The sequence below is a fragment of the Lampetra fluviatilis genome, chromosome 43 (assembly GCF_964198595.1).
Source record: "Lampetra fluviatilis chromosome 43, kcLamFluv1.1, whole genome shotgun sequence".
NCBI lineage: Eukaryota > Metazoa > Chordata > Hyperoartia > Petromyzontiformes > Petromyzontidae > Lampetra > Lampetra fluviatilis.
In genome coordinates, this window is record NC_136317.1 from 7,225,362 (window position 1) to 7,251,649 (window position 26,288).

Below are 26,288 nucleotides of genomic sequence, written 5' to 3' on the forward strand. Positions count from 1 at the left end.
CCTGTATCTCTTTGTGAATGTCTGTGTCCGTCTCTGTGTATCCATGTGCATCTGTGTCTGTCTCCCTGCATCTTTCTGCGTTTCAATCTTGACTTGAAGCTTTCGTGACTGCAGGAATCCATACTATAGGTTCTTTCGGTAAAGTCACGTAAGGTATAAAATAAAATGAATTACGACGTTTCTGGTGCAACACAAGCGTCCGTCATCAGGTGGGAAAGCAACCCATTCATCCATACGGCCGCTTGGCTGGACACAGGCAGTGGGGAATTGAAGAAACTGCCGCTCCGGGAGATTGAATCGAATCTAAATGTCAAGTTTCACAACGGTGGTGAAGCTCCATTGCCTTTTCTCCGTTATAAAATGTTGCAATGTGATTTGTGTGTGCACATATCGGAGATGTTCTCACAGAGTACTGTATGATGTATCCATCACCCATTCCCGCTTGCGGGAGCTGCCAAGGCGATTCAATGATTCGCAGATCACAGGGCCTGCGATTATGATGTCACCGGTTCGATTTAACCTCCCGAAGGGAGAAGTTGAGACATTGGAGACAGCTTTCTTAAACGCCACCAGAGCCGCCTCTGTTCACCGAGCAGCAGCGGTAACAAGTGTGGTACGCCAAGTGTTGATCGATCGGCAGCTTGCTTATGGCCGCTATAAAATGTCCACGTGATGAGCCACTTCTTTGAGCTTTTGTGGCCAGGCCGCTTCTGAAAAATAAGCCAATAGTTCAGTGGGCCTTAACCTGGAAAATTTTACAAAGTATTTTTGTGATTTCCTTACCTTTCCTAAACTTTGCACTCCCACCGTGTTTTTGTACTGTTTGTTGTGGTAACTTTCTGACCCGCCCCTTCTGGGCATCTGTGAATAAGAGCCTCACAGCTCATCGGAGTCCTCCGGCAGTCTCAATATTCAGATGATGAAAACATGGGCACGCCGACAATTGTGAATCTCAACTGGCGTATCGCTGGCGCCCTCTGCTGCGAGTGCGTGGTGTTGTGTCGGACACGCGGTGGTGAGGAGCGGTGGTGGAGTGGTTAGTGCGCGATGTTACGAACACGGCGACCAGAGTTCGATTCCCGCTCACGGCCAAAATCGTTGACAAATATATGAACCGGTCATGGGCCTCCCCGAGGTCGACTCAGCCTTAAAGGAGGACCAGGTGCCATGTGTAAACATCGCCACGAGAAAGACGACGACGGCCGGGCGTGGTGCTGACCACCCACCCCCTCGTGTGCCGTGCTGGCCTTCATAGGTGCTCGCTATAACAGCACTTGCCCCAACAGTCTTATGGCGATACGGGGAGATTTTGCCTTTTGTCCTGGGGCCCTGTAGCGCAGTGGTTAGCGCATTGTGCTGCGAACCACGTGACCTCCAGTTAGATTATCGCTCTCAGCAAATAACAGGTCCTGGATTTCCCCCAGATCGACTCAGCCTTAAATACATACATGGTGCGGTGTGTATACATCAGAACTAGGAAGACAAAGGCGGCCGGGCATGGTGCTGGCTACTCACCACTTCGTGTGCCGTGTCAGCCTTCATAGGTGTTCGCTAACAACACTTGCCCCAAAAGTCTGTTGAGTTAATATGGGAGATTTTTGTTTGGGTGTCCCAGAGGTCAAAGAGACCAATGCAAATTCTTGGCAGGACCCTCCTGAAAAAGTAGCCTTCGGCTTTCCTGGGTAAAGCTTGGTAGCAATAATAACCAAATAATGTCATCCAGCACTAATAGACACATATTGGACACAATCATCAGCACTCGCCTGGTCACTGGTGCAACATGTACACATCTGTACATTGAACAGGAAATACGCTCCTGTGAAACAAACAAAAACACTCAACACATTAGTCAATAACACCAAACTTATTAAAAAGCATAAAATCCGTATAAAAAACACGTCATTGGTCACAAGGTGGTTCAGTTCCGAAAACACGAAACATTATTTTGTGGCGAGAATATTTTCATTTCATCGTTAAATGCAGTGGACAAACGTATGGAAAATAGGTGACGATTTGTATAAATAACACAAGGCAGGCCCACAGGACGGGCGGCTACGTCCGTGAAACCAACCGCGCGCGACCCCATTCGCCCCAGTGAATAAACGCGTGCGTCATGCTGTCACGGCCTGCAAACCAAATGCTAAATTGTACAAAAGCAGTTTTATTTTTTTTTGAATTTCATTCACAACTGACAAGCATTTACAGGTAGGTGGGACGCTCACTGTAATAGAAGTAAAAATCACAAGTTGAACGTAAAGAACGAGATACGTTCAGCCAGGTGTTGTTTTTTTTTACCCCCAAATACTACCTTTCCCAAAAACAAAATGGGAGAATAACACCTTTACCCTTAAATGATAACTATTAATTATTATTATGTTACAGCTTTACATTTACAAATATAATCCACAAACACAATACTTTGTAAAACATACAAATATACACAAGAAAATGTGTGTTTTTTGTGAATAATGCACGCACGCGCACACAGTGTGCGCGTGCAGCGGAGAAGATTTCAATATAGATGATGATGACGATAGAATAAACAACATGTGGTTCGGTAGAGCAAAGCGTTCAGGGCCGAGCATCTTAGGGGCCCACACACCACCTCCCATCTCCCTGCAGGCCTACACTTGCCCTTTGTGTTGTTTTATTATGTGAGCGTTCTTCTCGGAGGGCCGGCGAAAGCCCTTGTTGCAAAAATCGCAACGGTGCGGGTACTCCTTGGTGTGGATGGAGATGATGTGCCGCTTGAAACCCGACGCGTCCGTCGTGTTGTAGTCGCAGTACTCGCACTGGTACACCTTCTTCGCCTGGTGCTGACGCATGTGCTTCTTCAGCTCCTTGTGCTGACGGAACGAGTTCTTGCAGCGCTTGCACTTGTAGGCCATGTCTTTGGTGTGCACAGACAGGATGTGCCGGGCGATGCTGAACGGGTCCGCGCTGCGGTAGTCGCAGTGGCGGCAGTGGTGCTGCTTCTTCCCCGTGTGCGCCACCATGTGGCGCTTGAGGTCGGAGGGCCGGTAGAAGCCCTTGCCGCACACGTCGCACTTGTGCGGGAAGTCCTCCGTGTGCACCGACACGACGTGGCGCTCCAGCTCACCCGCCGTGGCGCTCAGGTGGCTGCAGTGCTGGCACTGGAAAACGCGGTCCGCGCCCAGGTGCACCGCGGCGTGCTTCTGCAGCTCGGAGCCCGTGAGGAACGCCGCGCTGCAGTCGTCGCACCTGTAGGGCAGCGCGCTGGCGTGGCGACACCGCATGTGCGCCTTGAGGTTGGAGCTGGACGTGCTGCGGTACTCGCAGTGGGCGCAAGCGTAGGGCTTCTCGCCCGTGTGGATGCGCACGTGCTTCTTGAGCTCCGACGGGTGGCGGAAGCGCTTCCCGCACTCGGGGCAGCAGTGCGGGAAGCTCTTGCTGTGCACGGCCTGCAGGTGGTGGCTCAGGAGCGACGGCTCGGCCGTCTCGTAGTCGCAGAAGCGACACTTGTTCATCTTGGCGCCCTTGGTCTTGTGCGTGAGCTTGTGGTTGGTGAGCGCGACGGGCTGCGAGAACTGCTTGCCACACTCGTCGCACTCATACGGCCGGTCCTTGGGGTGGCCCAGGCGGTGGCCCTCGAGGTGGGTGTGCAGGTTGGCCTTCTTGTTGGTGGTGTAGTCGCAGTCGGTGCACTGGTACTTCTTCCGCCCCAGGTGATCCTCGGGATGGTTTAGCATGTGTTTCTTCAGGAATCCCTTTGTCTTGAACTTCTTCCCGCACACAAAGCAAGGGTGCACTCGGATCTTTTCCCCATTCGGGCCTACGATAATACCTGTTAAGAGACACAAACAGAACACATTTCTGAGCATTGTTGTACGTGGGCCCGTTAACACGCGTAGTCACTTCATTACGTATCGTCGGACGTATTAACGCATTCGCTTGAGCACATTAAAGTTGGTAGTTATGGATGAAACAATAAATAAATGAAAGCATCCGTTCTGAGCTAATTGGGAATAGTCTGACACGGTCCCTCTTATATAACTGGTACCCGTGATACATCGGACTGGGAGCTCTGCCCGAGTTTGGCAATTTGAAGAAAATTGGAAAAGAGTCCCCATGATAACAGCTAGGATGTGTTTCTCAACACCCATCAATCTCTTCCTGCCAATTGGCCGGGAAAGTATCCACTCCCAAGCGAGCTACGTGGCTGGCGCACGGTGGCCACCACCACCATCATCATACCACCTCGAGCGTGGCCCGCTGGGCCTCTCCTCGCCTCTCGTTTAGCGCCGTCCCCCTCTTCCATGCGCTCTCGATTATAAACAACGCCCAGGCCGCTACGTCACACACGCGGCGCGCTATGGAGAGCTCGCGACCACAGGCGAGAATTCAACTTGCAAAGTGGCCGCCACCGCCACGCAGCATTCGCTCGCTCTCACAGAGAGAGGAGAGGGAAAAGGACGGCTCAGAGGCGCCAGGAGGAGGAACCGCAGACGAGATGGAAAGCAGCAGCAGCCACGCGGTGAGGAGCCCAGCGCTACCAAAAATTGTCCAATCTCTGAGGTCCGCATTATATTGAGGTGTCATCGGCCAATTATGATTTATTTGACCAAGTAAGGCCCACTGAGCTATATCGCTCTTTTTCAGAAGCGACCTGGCCACAAATGATAGCTCAACATAGTGGCTTATCGTGCGGAAATTCATCGTAGCCAAATACTCTAAATGCACGTTGAGTCTAGATTTGGAGAGAAAAACCAGAGGACCCGGGTTGAAATCCACACAACTAAGGGGAGAGAGACATGCAAACTCCACATATACAGACATCAGGCTCCGGATCGAACCCACGACCTCCTGTATACCAGGCAGTCCACATTTTGCTGTATTGCACAATTATTAGGTTTCAAAAAAAGTAGTCGTTTAGGAATATTAACTTCACACTCACTAATGATGTGCTGAACTGTGGTAGACACGATCTGACTGCGTCACAGCACAGACACTCACTCATAGTGTGCTGCATCCGAGTGGCCACGTTCTTCTTTCGGCTTTGCCTGCGATGGTCGGTTTTGTTTGTGGGAGTCAAGATCACTTCATCGGCCTTGCTCGACAGGCTCAGCACGCCGTTGCTGTCCACTGCATCCACGCCGCCTTCTGCTGAAGAAGCAATTCACACGTTTGTACATTTTACGGCAATAATCTAACATCTCTTCCCCTTGACAAGTTCACGCAAATCAGCCAGTTCATTCACCAATCGAGACGCTTCGACGACATCAAGGGGGATCACGATTTACCGCAGGGTCCGAAACAGCCCATTGATGTGTTAACAAAAAAAAAATATTCATGAATGTTAAAATAGTTAAGCACTCAGGACAATGCTATCGGTTTTTTTTTACACCTGCAAAAGTGCAAACTCTGTCACCTGCATCTTTACTCTTTGGTTCTTTCGGTAACGTCACGTAGATGAAAAATACAAATAATAAAATTAAAATAACTCAATTAAATCACGACGTTTCGGAGGCAACACCTGATGACGGAAGCTTGTGTTGCCTCCGAAACGTCGTGATTTAATTTAGTTATTTTCATTTTATTATTTTTATTTTTCATCTACGTGACTTTACCGAAAGAACCAAAGAGTATGGATCCTTGCAGTCACGAAAACTTAAAATCTAGAATCACCTGCATCTTGTTGATATAATTCGCATAAGGTTAAGGCACAGCCCAGGAATGGCACGCTCATGCCACTGCCCGTGGAAGAGGCCTCCACTAGAGCAGAGGTCGGCAACCAAAATAACAAGAAGAGCCATTATTTTAGAATTCAGTAACAAACTAAATATTTCAAGAGCCGCCATGTAATGTGAACACGAGACGGTGGGTCCTTAAATAATAACGTCACGGAGCAGTTCTTAAAGAGCCGCACGTGATTCGGGAGCCGCAGGTTGCCAACCCCCCTGCACTGAGAGGGTGTTTTGACCGACTCTTCCAAGCTGGCCAAACAATGTGCCAAACTTTCCCAGGTTGTCTGTTCATGTCAAGACATTGGGCCATCATACACAACACTTCCACACACACACGAATATGCCCAGCTATGGTGATGCAAATGAAAAATGTTGTATTTAAAGATAAGTGTGAAGAGGCCTTTTATCGCAGCGGTATGCTCTGACGTCCTAACGCCATACCATACGCGGACGTCCAGGACACGGGCAGGATCTCCTCGTTGAGGGCCATTTCCTCCACTCGGGGCTCCGCCTCCAGCGTGACCGCCTCATCATCACCAACAATCACCTCCATGTACACGTCGTCCGTCATATCCGCACAGCCTGGTTGAGACATTTCAAAGATCGGAAAAAACAGCCTTTACCAGACTGTTGGGGTAAGTGCTGTTCGTGAGCATCTATGAAGGCCGGCACGGCACATTAGGGGGCGGGTGGCCAGCACCATGCCCGGCCGCCTTTGTCTCCTTAGTGGCGATGTTTACACACTGCACCAGGTACTCATTTGAGGCAGAGTCGACCTAGTCAAGGCCCAGGAATGGGATCAGATAATAGTCATTGCTGTTGGCCGTGAGCGGGGTCGTAGCTCAGCACACTGATTGTGACACTACCGCTCCCCACATTAAGCACGCATACACACAATCATGAACACATTCTTACAATAACACACAGGGTTTCGCAGTCAACGTCCTAACTAAGCACGGTTAGCTACGCATAGTGAGAAAGAAGTTTAACACAGCGTCATAGAACCAGCGCTAAATACGGCTGTGAGAACTCTTCTTCAATTTACCGATGAGATGAAACAATAATTGACAAGTTAAACCTTTGTACATGTGACTATTTTATTTGCCGAGGGTCTTTTATTATTTGCTTGTTTACACAGCAAAGACTTACTGAGACTCAACAGCATTTTTTCAGGAGGGTCCTACCAAGCGTTCGCAGTCGTGGGCAATGTTGTTGCTGCTGCGTGTGACCCCAATTGATACATTTTCAGGCATTTTTTCAGCATTGGGATGTTTGGCCAGTACCAGTCATATTGTATGTGTGATTTTTTTTTTGCTATAAGAGGAAACTGAAGACCCTGGAGGAAATCCATAGAGAACAGGGAGAGAACATACAAACTCCACAAATATAAACTCACTTAATCTCACTCAATCACTCACTCTCTTAAAACCTCTCAACACTCTCTGCAGAACAGGGGGAGAACACACAACCTCCACGCAGAAAAGCACCCCGAGTCGGCAATTGGACCCAGGTTCTTCTTGCTGTAAGGCATCATTGCTACAGCTGCGCTGCCGCCTATCTAACGACACGAGTTTCGTCAGATCATTACGTGGACGAGTTCCCCCAAAATAATACATTATTAATCGCGTTCAGACAAATTAACGCACTCATTTTTTCCAAACGATCCACCAACCCTTGCCTCCAAATCGCCGGCTTGCAGGCGTGTGATGCGCTCTTAACCGGGCGGTCCATTAAGTGTGACATCGCACGGGCGTGTAACTTACTGATCTCCTGCACCTGATCCTGCGGACCATCCATTGCCATGTACACGAGCTCTTCCTGTGGAACTGTGGTGATGCTCGTGGAATCCAGCACTGCCACATCTTCCTGCTTGATATGCACATGTGAAGGGTCGATGGCCACACCAGACGCTGCCCCTGCGTCATGCGCACAATCCGCCACGCGATCCACAGAGTCGTTACACTTTCACAAAATTGGACGTAAAATCCCCGCCACCACCCTCTGCCCGTATGAAATCGAGACGTCCGTTGCGGACACGCGCCTCGACCCCTCTGTCGGCCGAAAAGGCCCCTCGTGTCACCCGATGGCGCGTGGGACGTGAGGAAAAACAGCGGCGTCCCAGTCGAGAGCATCGCCTAAGGCCCGACGGAGGAACGGCCGCTGTCTCTCTCTGCTGCCCCAACGGCAGTGGGGACCGCTCTCAACCGCGGCCCAACAATAACACGACACGGAGGATGAAGGTGTGGTGATATTTTATCCACAAGTGGAACGATCGGGGACTCCCCTCCACCAAACTGCGAATGTGGTGAACTGAAAATCATAAGTCACACATCACTGATGACTCCAATACAACGTGCTGTATTTTGGTGAAACAAGTTAACTCCACTCAGTTACCCCAGATGCCATGGAACGGCTTAAAACATTACACGTACATTGTAGCCTGCTGCTTTTTTTCAAACGCCATACCAAAGATGTGCCAGGTAACTCTTTCAGGCCTCACTATGCACAGAGAGACAATGGTCCACTCAGTGTTTATATTATATGCATGCACATTCTTTGATACAAAGGCAATGATACAATTTAATTTAACATTAAACGTCAAAGAGTTTTAATGGATTTTGAATTCCATCACTGTGTACCGGGCAAAGTGTGCTCACGTTACAGAAATATATATACAGAGGAAGTCAAGCTGATATCAAGTGCCGAAAAAGGATAAATATAATGCAATAATCGTTAGATAATTGTATTATTTTCTGTCTTCTCTAATGACTGTCTAATCAGACCTATCACAGCTCAGCCAACACACTTAACTTCAGTCAATCAAGCAAAGTGAAATGGTAACATGTACACATCTTACTGAAAACTCCACGCGTTCGACAATAACACCACATGGCCTAAAAGTTAGAACATATAATAGGCGACGTGTTCGGGCAATGCCCCTTCTTCATAGCAAACAAAAGACTTGGATTACATATTCGATTATGTGTGCAGAGCATTTATAGGCACAACGAGCACTATTTTTTTCCAATTTCAATTAGTGGTAGATTTATTTTTTAGAGCAATGAATGCGGGACTAGGGCACGGAAGGGAGGTTGCATGCAAAGACGAGGTTATTCGATTGGTCTGCTGTTCGTACCGGAGTTGTATTGCCCATTTTCCGTCTTGAAGATGTAAACTTTGATAATATCAGAGCAAGTATTTCCATCTCTTTTGATGTCAATGTCCTTCAAATGGGATCCATCTATATCGCCTGTAGAAATGGAAATGTGGTGACACGGACAAAGTCCATTTAAAAGAGAAATAAACTGGACAGGTTCATCAATAACACTGTGTACGTGTGTGGCATTATAAATAAATATATTACAGCCCATGCTTGGGGCACATAGAGTTGGCCAAATGAGATGGAGTGGGTAAAAAGAGTTGTTATTCGTGCACAAATTCCAGCATGGCATCACCAAATAACTTGTTTCAACAGAGCAGCAATGTAACATTGAATAAGTCTACAAAGGTTCAAATAAAGGCTGAAAGCAGTCAACAAGGTAGATGTACTGGCCGATTAATGCTCACGTCTCTGTGGCAATGCTCACTTCTCTGCGGAAACATTATTTCTGTACCTCCTTCCACTGACCCGTTTCTTGAACTTCAAATGTTTCGATTCTCATATACGCGTTCAAGTGACCGACTTCACCTGAAAGACCGGAGCCATCGGTGGAAATTCCACATTACCCTGATGGAGGCCAAACTCTCCATACAATGACCCAACGTTTGACCTCCCACAAAGTGGTAATTATTTTGTCGCAAAAGGGATGATAGGCCGAGTCAGGGTTTTTGTTTGCATTGTTTGTTGCATGTATGCTGAACTTCCTTCGCACAGTACGTAGCCAGTGCCGATGTGAAGATTTGAGGATCGAAAGGAATAGATAACGTGTCAGCGCGTGCATTCACTCACGCCAAGGGGGAAACGCTAACCCGTTAGAAAATGGGAGGAAATCTTGAGGTGGGAGAGGCAAGGGGGTTAATACTGGTAGGAACCTCCTGGTTACACCAGCCCTCAGGGGATTATTGTGTCCGTCCGTCGTGCATCCAAAAATGTGAGGGGTGGGGCTGGGTGGAGAGGGGAGGGTGGGGAGGGGCTGGGTGGGGAGGGTGGGGAAGGGCTGGGTGGGGAGGGTGGGGCTGGGTGGGGGGTGGGAGGGGTGGGGCTGGGTGGGGAGGGGCTGGTCACCCCGTGGTGCCCTTATAAACTCAACGTTGAACCTACTCACGCCGGCTTGTGCCCGCCCTCACAGTCGGGCATATTTGCGGAATACACCACGCCGCCGTTGACCCTGGCCATTGACCGAGCAACCCAACGTTCCTACCAGCTCCCTCCGCAGGATTGTGTTAATGATGATTGAAACGGCATGACGGTGTCTAATTTTAAGAAAATTATTCTGGTGATGCTGCTGCGGTGGCAGCGGCACGAAAACCACAATGAAACAATTCAACGTGTTCCGTGTCACTAAGAACACTTTGTGTGTTTGCAGCCTTAAAAGGAAACATCTATAATGGGTGACATTATGGGCTATATAAAGAGCCATTGCCTGAAACATGGCCTATTATATAGTTTTTATTTCAAAGACACACGCACAGTGCTATTGTCCAACGCGTAGAGTTGTTGTTTACTGCGGACAGGGTGAGGTGCGGCTTACCCAATGGCTGATCTTGTTCCATTTCTACCAAAGTGGCGATCACATTCTCCTCTTGGAACTGCAGCTCGGTGTTGATGCTGTCCTGATCCATATTCATGGTTCAGTTCTACACCAACACCAGACACAACATGAGCATTAGCATTGTGAGAACTTTGCTCGGTTAAGAAATGTCGAATATATTTACATACACAGAATGCATTTTGTGTAGAATAACATTCATGTTTGTAATGTGAAATGTGTAAAAATGTGAAATTCCTCCTTAACATTTGGTCGAACATTTTTTTTCTTCTCTCAATTCTGTTTGTGATCTCAGTTTCATGTCAAGAGATAAAGTGATTTTTATTCAGAGCTGTAGAAGCGAGCGGTGTACCACCTCGTTGGCACGAGAACGACCCGAACAATAACATCACAAAATGACAGAGAAGAGGGGGGGGTTAATTAATTATTTGCAGTTTGCCAAACGTCCACCGGAACTGGAATGGCTCTCGACCCTCTCCCATCAATCCACCCTGCACAAGCTTCACTCCCGTCGATTCATTCTCACAACCCTTGTTGCTGCTGCCGAGCGACACCGCCACACGGCTCCACGGGAGTATAAACTAGTTTTATCGACCTTGCCTGCTGTTGATATTTTTTTCCCCAGGCGAGGCTGAAATAAAATTCAGCTGCACCAGTGATACCCGGTTATGTGGAGCTGCGCGGCGTACTGCTGTATTGGGCTTGCGTTTTGTTCAAATAAAAGCAAAAAAATTCAAATTTTGCTGTACTGAAGCGGAAATAAAGTGCAACTGCAATGAGGTGCAGCAGTGGTGAAGTGGCACTGCGGTGTAGCTGTGCTAGGGCCCAATGTGGTGCACAACAGTGCAGCTGCAATACAGTGCAGGCACAATAACATGAAACTCCCCACGCTTTGTTTGCACATTTCAGAACACTGGCGGCCCGCCGCCAACCCCCCCCCCCCCAGACTTTCTGCACTGCCTGGGTCCCTCGCCAGTCAATAAATGTTGTTGTTGATACACGCTTTTTATTAACTCACTCTGTCTGTTGTTGTCGTTGCATCCTCAAATCTTGTAACTCAATTTTAACCCAGTTCCCGATGTGGTATCGACTGCAAACTTGGTATAGTTATGTCATACTGATGACAATACTATATTCAATAAAAAAAATAAAAAAAATATTTGTAAACAATCTTTTTTCTATGTTATGTTTCGGCTTGGGTCTAATTATCCACGCTCAACTGACGTTGGCTGTAAATCACCACGGTCCCTTACGTGATGGCAAGCTTCGGGGCCACTTCCTGGAGTCGTGCAGTTCTTCCATTACCAGCAGGGTACATTTCATTAAAGCGTGTTTTCATGAAAAAAATATTACTTATTTTGCTCTTGTTAGTTTGCAAATTCCCACCCTGTAATGCCCTGTAAATGCCACCACTGCTGATGGTCTTGGGCTGCGGTATTCTGTGTAACAGCGCTACTTAGCGCTACTTAGCTCAATGGGGCCTCACCAGCTGAATTAATAGAGCCCGAGTCTGAGAAAGAAATAGATAAAGTGTCAGCGACTAGCGATGGATGGTGTTAGCAGGAGGCTTAATAAACTCCAGTGGTTAGTACTGTCTACCAAGCGAAAGAAAGCCATACTGAAACACATCGAAGGGAGAGCTTGGACTGAACTGAATAAGTTTAAATTTCGATTTAAAACCTTTCGTGACTGCAGGGATTGATATTCTTGGTTCTTTCGGTAAAGTCACGTAGAAGGGAAATAATAAAATAATAAAAATAAAACTATTAAATTCTCACGTTTTGATTGATTTTCACACCTGATGATGATTGCTTGTGTTGCAATCGAAACGTCGTGAGAATGTCATTGTTTAATTTTTATAATTTTATTAATTCCCTTCCACGTGACTTTACCGAAAGAACCAAGAATATGAGTAGGTTTAGTCAACAACCGTCTCTCATGTTGGTGGGATGGACCATGGTAAAACAAAAAAAGTAATACAAAAAACACGTGACTTGTGATACAGGGGAATACCGCTCTATGTATCGTACAGCCAATGACTGGAACGAGGAAGATTTTCCAAACAACACCAACATTTTTAGTGAATTTTTTTTAATGTGATATAGAATAAGTTTGACCGGTGATAACCTTTGGTTTTTTTAAGTGAAACATTTGTAATATTTATAAAGTTTTTTTTACCACTGGACAAAGGTCCGGTGACAATGGTCCAGTACAGACGGAATCAATAAACTAAACTTTTCAGTCTCTTCCCCATTATTTGAATCAACGACAATGTTTCTGAGCCATAAGTCAGAGCAGCCAGTTACACACTGAACACAGCGACTGGAGAGCGTTTGCAGGTGAATACAATAATTCTAAATATGAAGATAGGTAATTGGGATTGAGCAGAACACGTCTCTATGTGGGATGATGGTCGATAGCCAAAAAAAACAGATTTGCAGCCAAGCAATAATGGTTAGGTGCCTGACAGTACGTCCACCCGCGGAGATGGAGCGACACAATCAGATTGTGTGCAGGTACTAGGTGGATTATTAAATTGTACGATTTGCGAATGGTGGCGGCTTGGGGAGGCCTTCATCCAGCAGTGGGTTGACTATGGCTGATGTAATAATGTGCAGCAGCTGCTGCATTAAAGTGCAGTTGAATACGAGTCTATCCCTCGCTCCTGCAGAAATGTATATTCCTATTATTCTTGTGAACGACAAACTAGAACAGCATTAGCAACAACTGCAGTGGCAAGGTTAAGTAAGTACCTTGTTGCCCGGCCTGTGCCAATCCATTAATCAGAATCTTTTTTTATCCTGGAAAAATCCGATGAGCTATGAACCTCTTTTTCACAGATTTCCAGTTGGGGCAGGTCAAAAAGTTCCAACAAAATGTACAAAAACCGTTAGGAGTGCTATAGCATTGGAAAGGTAAGCAAATCACTAAATATAGTTAAATTATAACAAAATAAACATTTCGATTTTACGTGCCAAAGCCCACTGAGCTATCAGTTCTGTTTTAGAAGCCAACTGGACACCATTGAAAGCTCAAAGAAGTGGCTTATCATGTGGAAATGTCTAGCAGCCACAGACATGTTTGTAAATATTGACAAAAAAATGGAGGATCTGGAGAAAAAATATGTAAGCACACGAGTTAAGTTGTTTCCAAGAATGTAAAACCAACACAAAGGATGGCTCCGTAAACAACGTCCAAGACATCTGCTGGTTCGTACCGTCACGTTTTAAAAATGTTTCTCTTGTGAAACCATAAACTTACTTTGTCTCTCGATTTAAAGCTTTCGTGACTGCAGGGATTCATTGGCTTGGTTCTTTCGGTAAAGTCAGGTAGAAAGGAAATAATAAAATAATAAAAAATAAACCAATAAAATTATCAAGACGTTTCGATTGCAACACAAGCAATCATCAGGTGTGAAAACCACAGCAATATTTTTTTCTGGTGGTTTTCACACCTGATGATGATTGATTGTGTTACAATCGAAACGTGAGAATTTTATTGTTTTATTTTTATTATTTTATTATTTCCCTTCTGTGACTTTACCGAAAGAGCCAAGACTATTACTTTGTCTCGCTTAGTCCACGAGGCGGCGCCAGAGAGCGCGACAGACGCACGACAACAGCACGTTGGACGTTGTCAGAATCAGAGTATTATTTATACTGGCGGAATCCGGTGAGCTATTAAGTTTTTTTTCAGACGTCCAGTATCTGTTGACCTTCTTTCGCACCATACGTAGCCAACCGTGCTAATTGGAGGTGCGGGGGAAGGACAACAAACTAGACACAAAAAGTTAAAACATTTTGTTTGACCAGGTGAGAAATCAAAAGGCGAGGATAGTCTCTCATTTGTAAAGTGACCTGGGTAGTGAGTGACTAGGTAGTGAAACACCGAGGCTGCAGTGTGAATTTCACTCAGCCACGGCACGCCGCATCACTACAAGTGAACTCGAGTAACAACGCCACTGCAAAGGTGATGGAAGTTCCAAGTTTATTTTTTGTTCAACTGGGTGAGAACTCACGAAGCTAAGACGGACTCTCATTCGAAAGTGACGAGCTGCTAGGAGCGTGGGCGAGACTCGCCACGGAGTGGCAGCCAAAGCGGGGAATGCTCTCGTTCTTAAACTAAACTATACATTAAATCTTGATTTAAAGCTTTCGTGACTGCAGGGATTCATATTCTTGGTTCTTTCGGTAAAGTCACGTAGAAGGGAAAAAATAAAAAAATATTAATATAAAACAATACATTTTTTATATTAATATTATATTAATGTTTTATATTAATACAATTTTATTATTTCCCTTCTACGTGACTTTACCGAAAGAACCAAGAATATAAACTATATATTTTTTGTAATTTTACCAGCTAAGGCTCACTGAGCTCTGTAGCTCTTTTCTCAGAAGCGACCTGGCTATCACAAATGATAGCTCATCGAAGTGGCTTAATATCACGTGGACATGTATAGCAGCCAAATACTCTAAACATGTGATGTTGATTCTAAACGTGGATGGAAAAACTGGAGGACTCCAAGGAAAATTCACGAGAACACGAGGAGAACATGTAAACTACAAATATACAGGCATCAGGGTCGGGATAGAACCCACGACCTCCTGCATACCCCGGTGATGGCATTAGCATCTCGCCACTGAATGAATCACGAGTCTGAATCACGACAATTCATTGGAGCCGCAGGGAGGTGAATCGTTACAGACCCCTACTAGAGGCAGGCCATTAAAGGAACGTGCAACTCAAACCAAAACTATCGTTTATTTAGTAAACACACCGACACTGTACGCCATTATCTGCAGCATGCGCATGTAAAGGATCGTTGCTGAGAAAGTTGCGCTTTTGTGAGCGAGATCCAGAGGCAGAAATAGAAAACGAGCTCCTCAAGATGTCCCCAGCAGGGACTCGAAATCACCCGTCCGAGTGAATCTATGAACTGTCATGGTTTGGGGTCAAGTTTACAAAAAACTGAATCGATAAACAATTTTTTATTTTACCAGTTAAGGACCACGGAGCTATATAGCTATTTTTCAAAAGCAACCTGGCTACAAATGGTAGCTCAATGAAGTGGCTAATTACGTGGAAATTTGTGGCAGCCAATTACTCTAAACACACGTTTATAAATGTGGAGGGAAAAACCAGAGGATCCAGCAAAAAATCCACACGATCACGAAGAGAGAGACACGCAAACTGCAAGCGTGCAGAGGCGTCAGGGCCCAGATCAAAACCACAACATCCTATGCACCAGGTGAGGGAGTTAACATCTCGCAGAGTAGATCATTTAATCGTTTTATTATTAGGAAATACGTGCAGGTTCATGACATCGTCCAAACTGTCAAGCAAAGGACGTGTGCTTGGACACTGCACGCTGCTATAAAGGATGACGGTCAACATTAATAACCGAGTGGCAGGCAAGGAATGGAATAGGCCCGTAGATGTTGCCTAGTTTGTTCAATCAGTCTCAACGTGACATTTCCCTCCAGTTTTCTTATGATCAATATCTCACATTTACAATTCAATGCACGTCATGAGGATAATAATAAATGTAATCAATTAGTAATTAACTGATGACATGCCCAATTACGAGGGCAAGTTATACGGGTGAATTATGCACCACCCGATGCGATGAATTGTCATAATTAATGGTCGTGGTTAAAATCAAGAATTCTCATCAACGTTGTTGTAATGGCTGCGCTGCCAAATGAACTCATTCAACAGAGTACGAAACGAAAAAAAATATATTCTTACAAATTCAATTCAGCGTATGCGTCTTCGGCTTAATAATAATAATACATTTGAACTCGGAATGTACCGCAAAGTATCCGCTCGCTCTCGAAGAGAAATAAATAATGACTCAGAGGCACAGGGATTAACTCCAGAAAAGCACCAAAGTAAACGGCCAGGCAGTGAGGCGGCACCAAATTCTTCCCCCAAGCTCCGCGATCCACTACATATTAAGGTGTCATTGGAAAATTTACGAGATGTTTATACATATGGGAGGAAACCGGAGCACCCAGAGAAAATCCACGCGCGTGAGAGGGTAACACTGGATCCTATATGAACAGGACAGGTGGAGTCCATATGTTTGGGCTACTGCCCTCTCCTGGCAAGCAAGGGTATGCCTTCTCGATGTCCACGGGGAATGAAGTTTCACAAAATTCGTGTGATCCACCCACTCTTGTGGCCTCCACAGTGCTGGATTACAGGTGTCCATAGCCATCACTATCAGACACATGCGCTTTTGAGTATCCAGGGAAAAATCTCAAATATGGGTAGGGGGGTGATAACAAAAAAATCTGCACACATTAAATTCACAAACCCATTCGCTGTCAGCTCTTGGCCAGCTCACAACCCAAGTCAGTCTCCGAGTCAGGCAAATCATAAGCGTGCTCCACCAACGCCTGGATAAATCTGCACAAATGGTTCGCGCACAAAACGTACACGGGGCGGACTTAGCGAGTTCACGGTGTGCTAGGGTCGTGAGACCTGCGGACTGTGAAGAGCGACGAGGATTGCAATGCAGGGGTACAAGGAAGAAGGTAACAGTTGTATCAACTGGCTCTCCTCGATAGTGGGGTGCAAGATGTATGTATGTACAGTATGTTAAACTTCTTCCGCACCGTACGTAACAAACTAAACACAAAAAGCAGTTCTAAAGAAATTAGGTTTCAATCGAACACGCAAGACTGTTGACGCGAGGTTAACACATACATGATACCTTATTTTTTATAATCATAACGTAGAACGTTTAACGCGTAACACATTCCCTTTAAACATAAGATAAGATTTTCACATGAAACAAAGTTATGGGTAATGCATTATTTACCAAGGTCTCATTACCATAATGGTATAAATATCAGTGTACATGGAATATGTAATTACAGAGGTCAGTTTAAGGACACACTAAGTTGGGAGCACATTTGAGGCAGGAAGTTTCCAGAATATTTATTCTTACTATACAGAGAGGCAAGTTATTTTCCCAGAGCTTTGGGATGTTGCTCTGGAAGGATTAGGGCAGTGGTCCTATAAGACAAGGAAAGTCTTTCAGAGGGATGCAGGCAGTAGCATGGATACAGTGCAGGATAAGTTACTGATAGATTACTGATGAACCACATGTGGAGTTTTATCAGAATGACATCCCAACACTTTCAGCTCTGTATGCAGCCAATGCCGCTATTGTGTGTAACATAATATCAAGACATTAGAATAATGCCCGCAGCAGCTGCCACCGTTTTAAGTTTAATCCCATGATTTTTGGCTCCTGACCATATCTGCCTCCAGGCAAATAACTTGCAGTGCGAGAGGCGGCTACTTCCAAAAGTTAACAGTTACGTTCCAAGATTGGTTTGATTCAAGCTAGGATAAGTGGACATTAAAGGATGCTTAATATTGATTTATAAGAAAGTACGTGGAATTGCGATCACCCCGTCGATAGATGGGATGGCGGCCAGTGGTCGAGACTCATGGTGGCGTGGCAGCTAACTAAACCATTTTTTTTCCAGGTAAGGCCCAATGAGCTATGTAGCTGTTTTTCAGAAGCAACCTGGCCACAAAGGGTAGCTCAACCAAGTGGCTTATCGTGTGAAAATTTATAGCAGCCAAATACTCGAAAAGCATGTTTCTTAATGTGGAGGGAAAAACTGGAAGACCCGGAGAAAAATCCACGCGACTACAGGGAGAACATGCAAACTCCAAATATACAGCAGGCGATATGGTTGGGATCGAACCCACGACCTCCTCTATATGAGGCGAGGGCGTTAACACTGCACCACCGTGGCACCCTGAGAGATTTTCCTCACCAGTTTGATCTATACGTTCAAGTTCCACATTTATGCCAAAATGTTTTTAAAATTGAGTGGGGCTAGGGGCAGAGTCCAGATTGAGGGATCTCCACACCACAGAAGTTGAGAATCCCAGGATTAGAGCAGGCGTTAAGTGTTTAAAGCCAATAGATGTTTTTATGCGTCAATACGTTTGCTATGTATGTGTCAATGGAGAAACCCTTGAAAACAAGATGCTCCAAAGCAAGGAATTTCCAAGTGATTTTTTTTTACTCATAAATTAAGCAATTTCAGAAAATTGTCAAGGAAAGGCATAATTAATGCTGAACACGAGACACGATGGAATTACAGAAACATAAACGTTGAAATTGGTGAGCAATAGTCATTCAAATCAAATGGGATGTAAACACGAATTGATTTTTCAACACCCACGTGGTGTTCATATTCTTTGCTTCTTTCGGTAAAGTCACGTAGATAAAACAAATCATTTTAATAAAAATAAAATAATAAAAGTGAGCGTAATGGCAGTCTAGAATGTAGACTGTAGCCTGGTAGACTAGTTTTGAAGCTGGTGAGTGTATTGGCAATCTTTTTGTATTTATTTTTATTACTGAAAGAACTAGAATAAGTCTACACTATAGACTGCCAGTACGCTCACTTTTATTATTGCATTTTTTTTTCTATCTACGTGACTTTACCAAAAGAACCAAGGATAATTAATTCCTGCAGTCACGAAAGTTAAGTAAAAATTTACCCATGTGGTGACTTAAAATGGGTTGACAGTCAGTGGGATGGCATGCATACATTTACGCAAATAAGTAGGTTAATATTCGATACTCTATTTGTCCTGTGGTTGAGAAATACATATTTTTCAAAGTTTGTAAAATATTTTGAATCCACATGATCAACCTCACAAACCTCGATTATTCAAATAAATATTAGTTATTCAAGCAAAGAGAGGACGTTATCAATTATCATCAATATGACACTGTAGTTTGTGTGAGTGGCGTCTTATGAGAGCTGAACCCACCGATGAACACGTTTTTAGATGCGTTCTAGATGCGAGTGATGCAGGGTGGGCTTCAGGGTGTGTTCAACAGCAGCGGCAAAACTCTGAAGGAGAAATGAACGCAAGCTTTTATTGCGTGTCCCAGCGTGTGTTCTGCGCATAGCTTAAAACGTGAACGTCAATAATGTGTGCACGCTTAACACCTGGCTATATACAGTACTGGAGAACCCGTTACATGTTGTAACATCCTTGCATTACATCATCAGTGAGTAGGAAACAAACTAAACCATTTTTCATCACGTAAGGCCGACTGAGCTGTTTAGCTCTTTTTCAGAAGTGACCTGGCCACAAATGACAGCTCAACGAAGTGGCTTATCATGTGGACATTTATAGCCACCAAATACCGGAGGACCTGGAGAAAAATCCACGCAAACTCCAAATATACAGGTGTCAGGGTCGGGATTGAACCCACAACCTCCTGCATGTCAGGCGAGGTAGCTAACATCTCGCCACCGTGGTGCCCATGTTTCCATGCCCTCATCTTACTATCGTCTACTGCCCTCCACCACTCTCCCGTTGTCCCTCCACGACACCAACAAGCCCTCGCTCCCTCAGCCTGCCATCTTGGTTATCTTCCCTCTATCCCGAATTAAATTTACCCACCTTGGAAATCAGTTCCCTCCTCCCCTGCCTCCGTGTGACCGTACCACTCTAGCCTTGCGCGCCCCATCCTTCCAAACAGTTCTTCTTCTACTGACATGCCCGATCCCCAAAAAGGTGCATGCGTGTTGCTGCCCTGGATGAGAGCGGACCACTGAGGGGTACGGCAGCTGTGTGAGCAGGCCCCAGTTCACTTAACTGACATGCCAGGTGAAAGTCAAGGCGGCTTTAGATTACAAGTAAAACATTTACATATCTTCAGTACAAGCAGCAGAGCACCAAAGCTAACGTTCATCAATTGAAACCGCGGCTCATCCTCACATATGGCCACCTATTTGGCCTTTTGAGAGATGTCCTCTCATACGCATGGGGTCATCTGCCTTTGTCAAATACTCAACAATAAAGCGAGAAATTAGACCAACGCAATTCAAAATAGCCAAAATGCAACGCACACGGCTGTTGCTGTTGTAAGCCCTGAGGCAGCGGTAGAAATGTAACATTCCCGAAGCGTGGGTCGCGGGTTTCTCTCCATATAGAACTGCTGCAGACCTTACACACAAATGGTACGCGTTTTGTCGCCCTTAAAGGTATGGATGATGACGATCATGGGCGGATCCGACCCATGACCGAGACCTGAACTCGTGACCTTTTGATGTTTCCTGACAGCAGCAAGAGCAGCAGCAGCACGCAGCCAACACACCGAGTGTATAGGAAAGGACCCGACCCAGGTATTAGCTGGCAAAAGCCCGCTATTATTAATTGCCCATTACAAATCCAGAATAGTCCGTGCAACATATAACGACGCAATGCCCGATCCACACACACACAAAGGAGACATCGCAGCGATACATTCCGCTACTCCTGACGCGGTTTTCTGGCCTGACCACCTTCACGTGAAATTGTAGTGGTTGCTCTGCATCAGCCATACGAAAGACCACAATAACCACTACCGTCCATGACCACAATCTGTACAGATCGCCACCGAGCATCAACAAACACCCCAACCAACACCACCACCCGTCATCATCACATATCACAGACACCACCACCACCACTATCACCACGGGACCGCCACCACCACTACTATCACCACGTCTCCCGCGTCTCTCTTGCCGCCGGGGCTTACGCTTCAATGCCCGCGCCTCCTCGCAGTGCCCCTGACTGCAGCGAAGGGACGCGGCGCGGCAAGCGTGTGGTGGCGGCACCGCGACAAGGCCTCGCGGGAGGCCCTCGACTCGCCTTGAGCGCGGCCCGCAAAGAGGGCCCCCCGCTACGGGGTGGCGTTGGACCTCGGGGGCCACCCCCCCACCGCCACTGCCGCCGCTCGCGTTCTCGCCGCGTCTCCGCGCGCGTCCTCACCGCCGCGTGGCCGCTGCGCCGCGCTCCCTCCTCGCTGCTCACTCCATGCGCGGCCGCGCGGCGCCGCGGGTCGTCCGCCTCCTCCTCCTCGTCGCGAAAAGGGCGCGGGCTCCGCTCCGCAGGCCTCGACGAGGATAGCGCGCGCGTCATGACGTCACCGCGCAGCGGGCCTCAGCGTCGTGACGTCACCACGCCGTACGTCATTGCGCAGCAGGCACACCACCACCACCCCCCTCGGCTGACATGACGTCACTGCGCAGCGGGCCTCAGCGTCGTGGCGTCACCACGCCGTACGTCATTGCGCAGCAGGCACACCACCCCCCCCTCGGGTGACATGACGCCATCGCGCAGAGCGTTTGATGAATTTGACGTCATAGCGCTGCAATCCGCCAATGCCGAGAGGACTGGACATTACGTCATGCGTATCCCGTCACTTATTTGCACTATTGCGTGATGCATGTACAGTACGTTGAACTTCTTTCGCATCGTACGTAGCCAACCGTGCTCATTGGAGGTGCGGTGGGATGGACAACAAACTAATCACAAAGGTCCTCTATGACGTCATCTACGTTCATCACATTAATCTCCGCACGGTGTCAATAAAGATATATAAATTTCGTCACAGACACCAACAGCTACCGGATTATAAGGCAAGGAGAATAAATGTGTCTCATGATCCGGAGAATATGTCAAATGTCTCGTCATAACAAAACGATATGCCAATGACGTCATCTCACCTCTAAAAGAACGACATTACGTGTGACGTCATCACGCTCGATATTAATGTCTTACGCAACTGACTACGCCATGACGCCTGCTTGTATCGCTCGTGACGTCATCGCGCACTGGACCATCAAAGCGCCGCGTTCTGCGCGTGACGTCACCACGCGCGTGCGTGACAACGTCACCGCGTGAGAGTTGAGCCACGCCCGTGGGTGCGCGTCCCCCGGGTGTTCTGTCATGGCCGCGATGAGTCGCGGCGCTGTTCGCAGGTGGGAGCGCGGCACTTACACTGAATAACACTTCCTTCCATTCACGTCCTCCGTCATTCACTCACACTCGCTTTCATTCACTCACTCTGTCATTCACTCACTTGCTTTCATTCACTCACACTCGCTTTCATTCACTCACTGTCATTCACTCTCATTTACTTCCTCCGTCATTCACTCACTCGCTTTCATTCACTCACTGTCATTCACTCACTTGCTTTCATTCACTCACACTCGCTTTCATTCACTCACTGTCATTCACTCACACTGTCATTCACTCTCATTCACTTCCTCCGTCATTCACTCATACTTGCTTTCATTCACGCACTCTGTCATTCACTCACACTTGCTTTCATTCACTCTGTCAATCACACTAGCTTTCATTCACTCGCTCTGTCATTCACTGTATTCACTCCCTCCGTCATCCACTCCCTCTGTCATTCACTCACACTTGCTTTTATTCACTCACTGTTGCTTTTATTAACTCATTATTGCTTGCATTCACTCGGTCATTCTTTCTGTCAATCACTCACTCATCCGCTCACACTCCTTCACTCGCACCCACATTAACTCACACACGCTTTCATTCACTCTAATTCATTGGCACATTCACTCTGATTCACACTTACATTCCATCACATTTACTTTCATTCAAGCTCATGCACTCACACAGAGATCCAAAAACTCACACAGAGATCCATAGACTTACACAGAGACCCACAGACTTACACAGAGATCCATAGACTTACACAGAGACCCATAGACTCACACAGAGATCCATAGAGTTACACAGAGATCCATAGACTTACACAGCGATCCATAGACTTACACAGAGACCCATAGACTCACACATATATCCATAGAGTTACACAGAGATCCATAGACTTACACAGAGATCCATAGACTTACACAGAGACCCACAGACTTACACAGAGATCCATAGACTTACACAGAGATCCATAGACTTACACAGAGACCCATAGACTTACACAAAGACCCATAGACTTACACACAGACCCATAGACTTACACAGAGATCCATAGACTCCCACAGAGATCCATAGACTTACACAGAGATCCATAGACTCACACAGAGATCCATAGATTTACACAGAGATCCATAGACTTACACATAGATCCATAGACTCACACAGAGACCCATATACTCGCACAGAGATCCATAGACTTACACAGAGATCCATAGAGTTACACAGAGACCCATAGACTTACATATAGATCCATAGACTAACACAGAGATCCATAGACTTACACAGAGATCCATAGACTTACATAGAGATCCATAGACTTGCATAGATATCCGTAGACTTACACAGAAATCTATAGACTTACACAGAGATCCATAGACTCACACAGACTGAGCTGTGGTTCAGCCGGTTTCTTGGGTGCAGTGATTTGATGGTCTGTGGGACCGTCACACAGACGAGTGTCAGAGCCGGTGGGAAGCTGCTGATGCTGCTGCTACCACATCTGTGGAACAGAGGTCACCTGGCGTTCTGAAGACAGCTCTTTGTAAACCGAGTCTGGTTGTAATCACCAGCGAAACGTCGTACTCGAATTGTAAATGTTGTGGGTTTACTCTCCAACACGCCGGTGTGCTGAAGTAGTAACTGATTGGCACGTTTTCCTGACGTGAGCCACCGGTGTAAGGACACATTTACGCGATCCAACCCAAAACCTGTATTATGCATATCACCGCTTGCTATGTTAAATGGTAAAGTTTATTTGGAGTGCATTTTCAGCTGGGCAGCAGCATTGCAGGGGGACATCGAGAATTGGTGGATCACAAATGTGGTGGAGCTCCCCAGAGACATCAAAGTGGTGCCATACCCCGGCTTACCAGGAGAAGGCAGTACAGCAAATGTGGACTAATCTCCATCTGTTCCATCAGTGTATGATACAGTGTTGCCTCCTCGCACGGAGCTCCGGTTTCCTCCCACATGTGGAATGGCCAGTGTTTGTATGAAGACGTCTCTGCATGTATAGAGGACTGCAGAGCTGGGAGAATTTGGCGACAGCGTGCCAACTGGCTGCCTTCCCCACTTGTCGTCTGTGGTTCTTCCTCGTGCCTCTGAGTCGTTCTCTCTCTTCCAGAGTGAGCGAATACTGTCCGGGCACGTTACAAGTTTAAATTATTATTGCGGCACAGTGGCGAGATGTTAACTACCTCGCCTGGTATACAAGAGGTGTCCCGGGGGTTCAATCCCGACCCTGACATCTGCTGAATATTTGGAGTTTGCGTGTCTCTCTCCCAGTGGTCGTGTGAATTTTTTTCCGGGTCTTGCGGTTTCCCCCTCTACATTTAGAAGCACCTCCGATTAGCACGGTTGGCTACGTACGGTGCGAAAGAAATTCAACATACAACATGCGTTTAAAGTATTTCGCTGCTATGAATTGCTACACAATAAGCCACTTGTTTGAGCTGCTATCATCTGTAATCGCCAGGTTGCTTGTGCAAAAGAGCTACACAGCTAAGTGGGCCTTAGCTGGTAAAAAAAAACACAGTTTAATCGTTTATATTTATTATTTTCTGACTACTGATTAGCACGATTGGCTACGTACAGTGGGGAATAAGTTCAACGTACAAGTAGAGAGTTGTACGGTGTTGCTTCTATACTGATGCCAAATGAGAGTTGAGTGCTCGGTTCACTGGCCACCACCGCACTGTACGCCTAACCCAATTAGGCGTAACTTAATTAAGTCCCCAGGGCCGTGCAAAGTACCCCACCACCGCTAAACCAAAGGGTCGTGATGTAGACCGAGCGAGAAGGCAGCCCAGTGTGCCTCGGCTGACCCGGTCCATGCGTTGCCTTATACTGGTAGGAACCTCCTGGTTCCACCAGCCCACAGGGGATTATTGTGTCCGTCCGTCCTGCATCCAAAAATGGGAGGGGTGGGGCTGGGTGGAGAGGGGAGGGTGGGGAGGGGCTGGGTGGGGAGGGGCTGGGTGGGGAGGGCTGCGTGGGGAGGGGAGGGGCTGGGTGGGAAGGGTGGGGAGGGGCTGGGTGGGGAGGGGCTGGTGGGGTGGGTGGGGAAGGGCTGGGTGGGGAGGGAGGGGCTGGTTGGGGGGTGGGAGGGGTGGGGCTGGGTGGGGAGGGGCTGGTCACCCCGTGGTGCCCTTATAAAACTCAACGTTTAACCTACTCACGCCGGCTTGTGCCCGCCCTCACAGTCGGCCATATTTGCGGAATACACCACGCCACCGTTGACCCTGGCCATTGACCGAGCAACCCAACGTTCCTACCAGCTTCCTCCGCAGGAATGTGTTTTTGAGACGTTTTTTGGTCGGGCCACGTGACAATCTGGCCAAACCTGTGAGTCGTTGGAGCACCCACCACCCGACACGGCCAAACAAATAAAATCGTCGCGTGTACAAGCGATGCAACGCCAATTAATTATTGATCGTTTCAGCTCACCTAGGGTTAGTTGAAGAACAATTGTCACAGCTGTATTTATCAATTATATAAATGACTGTTCACTTGAAATATTGTCAGGCATGTTGAGGACAGAGGCCAGGAAGTCATTTCTGGTCGTTGAGCTTTGGGTTGTAATAGCAGAAGTCGTGCTTCTGACTCCAGCTTTCTCTCGCCTATCAATCAAGTCTGCATGCCGCTGTGTCTGCTGTGTGTGTATTATGCATGTACTGTGTGTGTGTACTGTGTGTGTATTATGCATGTGTAATGCGGGCGTAAGCGACCTTCCGGATGTGACGTCACGGGGGGTGGAGTCATGTGACGTGGGGGGGAAGGTTCGGGTCCTTAAGCGGGTAAACCGGAAGGGGAAGGCAGTCGGGGTGTGAGCGGAAAAGAGTGAGGCCACGCGGGCGAGTGTGGAGAGGGGGGGGCGCCGACGGCCATCGGGAGCCAACCCCGAAGATAAGAGGAAGCTGCGGAGTGGTGTGCAGCTGCAGAGGAGACAGCCAGAAGGGCTGCGTGTTAGAGGCAGCGGTGTGGCTGCCAGGAGGAGCTGCGGAGAGAGAGAGAGAGAGGGCTGCATGTTAGAGGCAGCAGTGTGGCTGCCAGGAGGAGCTGCGGAGAGAGAGAGAGAGAGTTGCAG

At 47.0% G+C, this 26,288-nt stretch overlaps 2 protein-coding genes across 4 annotated transcripts in view; one reads left to right on the forward strand and one right to left on the reverse strand.

Moving 5' to 3' along the window:
- Nucleotides 1–2,074: 2,074 nt before the first annotated feature.
- LOC144947071 (zinc finger X-chromosomal protein-like) lies at nucleotides 2,075–21,401 on the reverse strand. 3 transcript variants are annotated; one of them, XM_078876231.1, is made up of 7 exons: nucleotides 21,227–21,401; nucleotides 10,397–10,502; nucleotides 8,842–8,955; nucleotides 7,469–7,621; nucleotides 6,147–6,287; nucleotides 4,975–5,121; nucleotides 2,075–3,805 (listed from the first exon to the last, which is right to left on the reverse strand). In XM_078876231.1, the coding sequence occupies exons 2-7, from the start codon at nucleotides 10,491–10,493 to the stop codon at nucleotides 2,625–2,627; spliced, it is 1,833 nt and encodes a 610-aa protein (XP_078732357.1). In that variant the 5' UTR covers nucleotides 10,494–10,502; nucleotides 21,227–21,401; the 3' UTR covers nucleotides 2,075–2,624. The 3 variants fall into 3 exon arrangements, with proteins under 3 accessions (XP_078732357.1, XP_078732356.1, XP_078732358.1); XM_078876230.1 differs by having other exon boundaries at nucleotides 2,078–3,805; nucleotides 4,975–5,124; XM_078876232.1 differs by lacking the exon at nucleotides 8,842–8,955 and having other exon boundaries at nucleotides 2,078–3,805; nucleotides 4,975–5,124.
- A 732-nt stretch (nucleotides 21,402–22,133) lies between these two features.
- ACOT9 (acyl-CoA thioesterase 9) overlaps nucleotides 22,134–26,288 on the forward strand; it is a 36,052-nt gene continuing 31,897 nt past the window's right edge. Inside the window, exon 1 of the mRNA XM_078876226.1 lies at nucleotides 22,134–22,218. Coding sequence (XP_078732352.1) covers nucleotides 22,187–22,218 — 32 coding nt within the window. The 5' untranslated portion in view covers nucleotides 22,134–22,186. The remainder of the gene's footprint in view (nucleotides 22,219–26,288) is intronic.

Excerpts from the sequence above, each read along its gene's own strand:
- LOC144947071 (XM_078876230.1), bottom strand. The coding sequence starts at position 10,493 with ATGAATATGGATCAGGACAGCATCAACACCGAGCTGCAGTTCCAAGAG. Across the intron at positions 7,622-8,841 it reads AAATGGGCAATACAACTCCG|GGGCAGCGTCTGGTGTGGCC; the intron begins GTACGAACAGCA and ends CGCATGACGCAG. Across the intron at positions 5,125-6,146 it reads GTCCTGGACGTCCGCGTATG|CAGAAGGCGGCGTGGATGCA; the intron begins GTATGGCGTTAG and ends TTGCTTCTTCAG.